The sequence below is a fragment of the Amblyomma mixtum genome, chromosome 9 (genome assembly GCF_055824585.1).
Source record: "Amblyomma mixtum isolate Tamu chromosome 9, ASM5582458v1, whole genome shotgun sequence".
Lineage (NCBI taxonomy): Eukaryota > Metazoa > Arthropoda > Arachnida > Ixodida > Ixodidae > Amblyomma > Amblyomma mixtum.
The window spans coordinates 115799362-115806136 of record NC_143020.1 but is presented as its reverse complement, the minus strand read 5'-3'; the positions used below and the strand labels follow the sequence as shown (position 1 = coordinate 115806136).

Genomic DNA, 6775 nt, shown 5'->3' with positions numbered 1-6775 from the left:
GAAAATACGGCTGTTCTTGCTTTACAAGTCGAAAAAGTAGCCATAAATTCGCGTGTCCGCACAGAAGTCGAGAGTATACATGTCAAAAAGGCTGGTTAAAATGGCGCTCTTCGCATTGAAAACGAATTACCGATTTGCTGCGGGTTAGGAAGTTGTTACTCATGCTTTTCTGCGTATGGAATGGGAACGAGAGTACGCATTGCAAGGGCGAATGAGTTGTGGTGTACTCAGTAGGTCGCGAATGGCAGTAAGGCTAATGCCATTGAATTTATGCGTGTGGAACCGCACGAATGCCGTTAAAGCTTAATGACATTAAATCTAGCCGTGTGGCACGGGTTTCATATACGGCCATCTCAAAAGGAACAGTTTGTATCGTTATTCATGAAAAGGTGCCCAACTTTCGTACAAAGTCAGTGCTAGCCGGACCCCGAGAACGATGAGTCTTTTGCAAAAGGTTCCCGTCGCCAGTTCTGGGAACAGAATTTTGAACTTTTCATGGAGGATACAGAACATTTTAATACGATAGCGTGGAGGGGTTCACGTCACAGAAAACGCGGCGCCGCCGTCGGCGTCAGCGTCGTGGACCGTGGGTGGAAATGCCCCAGAGAAGCAGCCTGGGAGACACGTGGGCTGTGGCCGACCGGACTGTGTGCAAAGTGCTCACCGTGACAGGTGGCTGTTAAATTAATGGCTGGACCCGAGAGAACTACTCGGGAAGAGCTCAAAGTAATTACAGCGGAAAATTGCCTAGCTCAAATTGTCACTCTTCACTAATTACAGCGAATGGCTCACAATGAACTGACGGCGAACTCTGATTTTTTTTTTTTAACGTTCGCAGTTCTTAGCCTTGCATCTGTGGCAACGTGCGATTACCTCAGAATCCCAGTCTTGGAAACCATGTGTAGGTCACAAAAGTATTTCCTCAGATACGGCTATTAATCTTGTCCACGCTGAGCAATCTCGCTTTACGTATCAAAATTTTTATTCGTTATTGTTCTAAAAGCTGACATCCAATGTTAGCGCAGTAAACTAATGGTGCAAACTATTGCAGTTCTGCAAATAGTTCGACTTTATTTGAAAGTAGGGTCGGTTTAGAATGATTTAGTACATTCATCGTACAAACGCCGTGGGCCCAGTGGTTATGGCGCTCGGCTGCTGACCCGAAAGATGCGGGTTCGATTCAGGCCACGGTGGTCGGATTTCAACGGAGAAGAAATTCTAGAGGCTCATGTACAGTCTTTGTCAAAAGCAACCAGGCTGCATGGTTTGTTTCTAGCTCGTACAGTGGAGTCCTTACAGCTTCCCTGAAGCTGAAATGGTCGTTAAAGGTAAGGACTGGGGGTCTTCTTACCTTCCAACACGTTTTGATCTTAAGGAAAGCCACAAGAGCTCCACTATACAAGCTAGAAGCAAACCATGCAGCCTGGTTACTTTTGACAAAGGCGGTACTGTGCGGTGTCAGTGCATGCTTACCTCAGGTGGTCGAAATTTCCAGAGCCCTTCACTACTGCGTCCCTCATAGCCTAAGTCACTTTGGGATGTTAACCCCCATAAATCCATGAACCCCGTTTATCTTCGTCACGTTGTGAGCGTGTAAAAGTTCAGCCTTCAGCAGTGCAATAAAAACTGAGAAATTAATTCAGTATGCTTCCGTGCTTCTGCAGATAGCCGTATACGAGTCCACTTACTAATGGGTTTCACCACTTCTCTCTCATGGATGGGAAGGTAGACGCAAAGCCTCCATTATATAGCACTCTAAATTCCGATAGCTTTTGCATGCTAATGCTATGCATAAGCAACAAGCGATCCATATCAGTACTTTTCGCAAAGAGCACCGCTGGGCAGCGTCTTCTCGAAAAGTGTTCGGAGGATATGCAGGTCAACGATACGTCGGGCCTACAAGGGCGACTCTTAAGTAAGTCTTACCGCAGAGGTAGATCGCTGGCTGTGTGACGATTATATTGCCATAGTATGCGTGCGTTTAGCCGTAAGAAGCATAAAGCTGGGTTTCTACGTCGCATTTGCATCACCACTGCAAGACCTCCACCGCAGTTTGTCACTCAAACGAGACAGGTCCCAGCCCAATTACGCTATACGCATGAAAATACAGATATAATTGATTCGTTACAACAGCTACAACAACGGGTGTGGCTGGTCGCACAGTGCAAGAGTCATTGTCATAGTTCGCACCTGCAGCAGTATTGATCCGCTTTCGGGCTGCGCACCGCACAGCATGCGTTAACAAGGAATTCCGCCTGCATCCCGTTGCTCTGAAGGCGTTTGAGAAGAGTTCGAGAACGGCAGGAAGTCACCGTGCATGACTGGCATGATTTCATTTGATCGCGCTCTCGTTTCTATCACGAACACGAGGATCACTAAACTCGTTGCATCGACCGCTGGTCCAGCCTAAGTTCGTCAATGCAAGCAAGTCTAGACGGTCGGCCTTTCGTAGAGTGTTTTCAAAGACGCCAAGAGGAAGGGACATGTGCTACTGGCCCCATCACCAAAGAAACACCGTAGTTACGTTGCATGCCATGCCGTCCAGTCATCGTGGAAAGCGCGAGATGCTGCCGCTTAGCGCACTAAATCACGGCGTTTCGTGAAAACGTTCGCGCACAGCCTTCGTGTGCAAAAACACGCACTGTAAGCTGCTCATATCCTGAGGCACTTGGTTGTGTCGTCTCCATGCCCACGGTGCAGCACCTTCGGCTCATCTTCAGTGGTACCTGTAGGCGTAGCCGAGGTTCATGCTCTTGCTGTGCAGCTCCTGCGCCTCGAGCTGCTTCTGCAGGTAGGTGCCCCACTTCGTTCCCCTTCGGATGGCCACCCTGAGGAGCCAGTTGAACAGGTTCCTGAAGGTTCGGTAGCGCAGCAGCAGGTTGAAGGTGAGCCAGATGAGGCAGTAACTCCACCAGTCGTACAGGCTGAGCACGGCGTTGAACTGGAGCCCCACCTGGCGCGCCCAGTACGCCATCATGCCCTCGTAGCTGAGGAAGATGACCAGCACCCGGACGGCGTTTATAATATCCCTGCTCATGGCGGCGCCTTCCCTGGAGGCGCTGACCAGACCCGGTTTGATCAGCTTCTCCTGCATGTCGAGGCAGAGCCGAAGCGTCTCCCGGTAGCTTCCCGCGCACAGGTTGTACGAGTCGGCCACGCCCAGTTTGTAGCCGACGCACCTCCAGAAGTGGAGCACGCATTCCAGGTCGCGTTCGCTTACGAAGAGTCCCAGTTGACGAGGGTACAGCACGACGAGCCCGATGAAGGCGAACTGCGTCACGGCCATGTCCAGCTGTGACAGGTAGGCAGCGCCGGTGACCGGGCAACGCCGATGTCGAAGCTGAGCGCTGACGTCACGATGCATCTGGCGGACCTTGCCGATGCTGATGGCGGCCGCGTCGTTGGCCCTCCAGATGTCGCCCTCGTACCAGCATTTGACGTGCCGCAGGGTGTTCAGGTAGCGCCGGTACAAGGACGGTAGGTTTGAGGAGCGACCCGTGCTGACCAGCGGCTCCAGGAGGGATGGCTTCGTCACCACCATGGCGAGGCCGACCAGGTGGGCGAAGAAAAAGCTGCGAGAGAGGAAGACAGGTTGATTGAACAATCTCCGAAGCCGAGCTATACAAAAGTAGCTACTACAATCTTCATACCAGCGTGGGGAGAGAGAGACAGAGAGAAAGATGAAAGGAAATCCAGGGAAGTTAACTATAGGCTACGCCCAGTATGCTTCCCTACACGTGGCAAGGGGAACGGAGGGATAGATAGAAAGGGGAGAGAGGAAAGAGAGATGACTTTTCCATGTGTTCGCAGGCCATTACTAACACGGTAGACAGGGCGCACACTGAAAGTTTGTAACCTAACACTCAATCCTGTGTCTTTCAAGAACTTGAGTAGCGCCTTCACAGATGTCCTCTGCGATCAGGGTTCAGTCCAAGGATACTTGCGTGGAAATGCTAAACAAGTCATTAGTTCTGGTTACCTTCTGGACGAGCCAACCTTCACTTCGAAGCCTCCAATTTGTTGCATAGCGCGGGTCATCAATATAACTGTTTTCATTAGCGCTAGCGTAGTTGCATACTTTCCAGGAATAAACCAAATCAGACAGGAAGATGTGGTAGCACCGCTGTGCACCTATGTAAAATTATTTTTGGTACCTTGTGTGACCACCGATTGGTGCATAACTCAACCCAGAACGAGCACAACATACCACACATCTTTAAGGCTGAAAATAGAATGTTTTACGTGTAACTACCAACAGCGGTGGTCTGCTGAGTCCTGACTGCCACAGAACGGTAACAGATGGCGGTAGTGAGTGGGGAGCGAGACATGAGGGAAGGGAATGTAGGGCGGACAATTAAACCAAGTTCCAAATGGCTATCCTGCACTCAGGAAAGGATTTGAAGAACGGACAGATGAACGAGGAAAGACAGAAGATGGCTAAGGTTATTGGCCATGTCATGTAGCTGTGCATCTCGAGCACAACAATTTTATTCTACCGCTTCTTTTCTTCTAAGGGTAAGCCAAGAGTTGATGTTATATTTCGAAACGTTCCCCAGTAAAAAAGAAAAAAAAAAGCACAGCAGATCATCAGAACAGACTTTTTGTAGTATTTTTGGCCAAGAACTTGTAATAACAACAGAAATGTTTGTGGTAACAATAGACTTTTCATATTTACTTTTCTTTAGTTACTATATAGTTACTACAGAAAAGTAGTACAGAAAAAATGCCACAATACTACAGAAAAACGGTCGTTGTAACAACACAACAAAACACTTCGTCTTATTTTGGGCGCGACTATGTCCTTTTTCGACTGGACCGTAACTGCTCATAGTGTAAGAAGGAACACTGGGAACCTTGCTACTTATTTCGTGGAAACCATTCCTGTCACACATGATATCTGCGCTTGGGGCGTGGAACCGATGTCAACTGTGCCAGTGATGATCGCGTCGACAAAGACAACTCGAAACGTTGGCGCCGAACTAAAGCACTGGGACGCATGCTAACAGGTCCCGCCTCTCTCGTCGATTCTTCTTTTAGAAATAGTAGTTTTCACGATTACGAAGACAGAATCGTACGCTGCACGAATATACGCATATAGTAGTCGATACAAACTTTATTGTCTGTTTCGTCGAAGATCTGTCGCATCGTTTATCAGAATCTGTAAGCGCCATTTCAGCTATAGTTCAATTTAGGGCTGTGTAAAAAGCAAGTTGACTTGCGGAATATTTCTTCTTTATTGTTTGTTAGACAGTACATAGGTATTGCTTGTGATCCAGGACTGAAGGAGGGTATAGGATAGGCCTTCTGTCTGGCTCCAGAATTTTATTTATTTTGTGAGAGTTTTAAAATAAAGGGTCCAGACCCTGCATGACAGAGCAACAGTGGTGTACGCGAACATGAACAATGCGTAATGCATTCATTTATTATAATAACAGCAATTAGAATAAACTCGCAAAAAAGTGTATTCGGAAGACAACAGAAAAACAGTGCAGACCTAGAGGACACAATACTCCGTCACAATACTGAAAATTCTCCTGAAAGAAATCTTGTGACGGTTCAGTTATCATTTCAGTTTACTTATGACACGGGCCATAGCAAACACACAACTGTTAGAAACTGACCCATCTGCCCAGTTGTTCGCAAGGCATGCCTCGACGCGCAGCGACCGTATTTTGAGATTCTTTTCCGCAGATGTGACGGGTAATCAAACTGCGGCAAGCAACAAAGCCCGTAATTGAGAGCTGCTGTCGGGTGTTTGAGCAGAATAAGTCATCGGCTTGCACGAAACGTTTTCTGGCATCGACATACTGCGTATGACCCTGCGTCCGACAGAGCTGACTTACACGAGAAGCTCAGCATGAAGGACCACTATACGCTGCGGAATTTAACAACGTGCCCGGAAAATAAAATATAACTGTAACACAAAATGTAAAATAACTATGGCACTGTTTGTCTTTCTGGGTGCTGTTCTCGAGCTCTACATGTTCCACAACGTTGCACATTGTTATGCCGGGAAACCCGCCCAGATTCCAAATCTGCAGGCCGCAAACTTTCTCCTGCGAACGTCCCTTTTGACAAGCCCTGGTGCTGCGCCGCAAGGCACGCGCCCTAACGCTCCCTGACAAGCCACGATGCTGCGCCGTACGGCAGCAGAGTCCTAAGGAGAAGCATCTGCAAGCAACACGCCTGGACCTGTCGCAAGAGGCCAGACAGCGAGGCGCCAGATTCCTTCTCTCCCGGACGCCACCGCGCGCGACAAAATTTGAAGCGGTTGGCCCGCGCGATCGCTGATTGGTCCTTTCGGACTGCCGTCGAGTGCTGCCTTTGGATTGGCCAGTTCTGAGGGGCCACCGTTCCTCAGGCTATATAAGCCCCAACGCTGCAGCTTGGAAGTGTGTGATAGGTGGAGAGTATCTGTTCTCGCTTCGGCGAGCGCGGCTTCGGCCGCTTCTTTTTGAGCAGCGTCCGCTCCGGCGGACGCAGTTGTTGCTGCGACGCGCGTCTTTTCTTTCCTTTTCTCTTTCCTCTGATCTTTTAACACTCCTCTATCTGCACGTGGCAGCGGTGGTGGCTTGGCTCGAGCCAGTAGCAGGCCCGTGCAATTTCCTCTTCATCCTTCTCTCAGTCACAACAACAACAACAACAACAACAGTGTGTGATAGAGTATCTGTCCTCGCTTCGGCGAGCGCGGCTTCGGCCGCATATCTGATTTTTTCAGCAGCGTCCGCTCCGGCGGACGCAGTTGTTGCTGCGACGCGCGTCTTTTCTTGCCTTT

General features: G+C 49.2%; 2 protein-coding genes across 10 annotated transcripts in view; one reads left to right on the top strand and one right to left on the bottom strand.

The window, feature by feature from the left end:
• Positions 1-6775, top strand: part of LOC149330872 (thyrostimulin alpha-2 subunit-like) — a 233407-nt gene that overhangs the window by 99402 nt on the left and 127230 nt on the right. The window lies entirely within an intron of this gene.
• Positions 2086-6775, bottom strand: part of LOC149330876 (uncharacterized) — a 43167-nt gene continuing 38477 nt past the window's right edge. For all 5 annotated transcript variants that reach the window (XM_089561587.1, XM_089561584.1, XM_089561585.1 and 2 more), the window contains exon 4: positions 2086-3572. In XM_089561587.1, the coding sequence (XP_089417713.1) occupies positions 2717-3572 (856 nt within the window). In that variant the 3' untranslated portion in view covers positions 2086-2716. The remainder of the gene's footprint in view (positions 3573-6775) is intronic.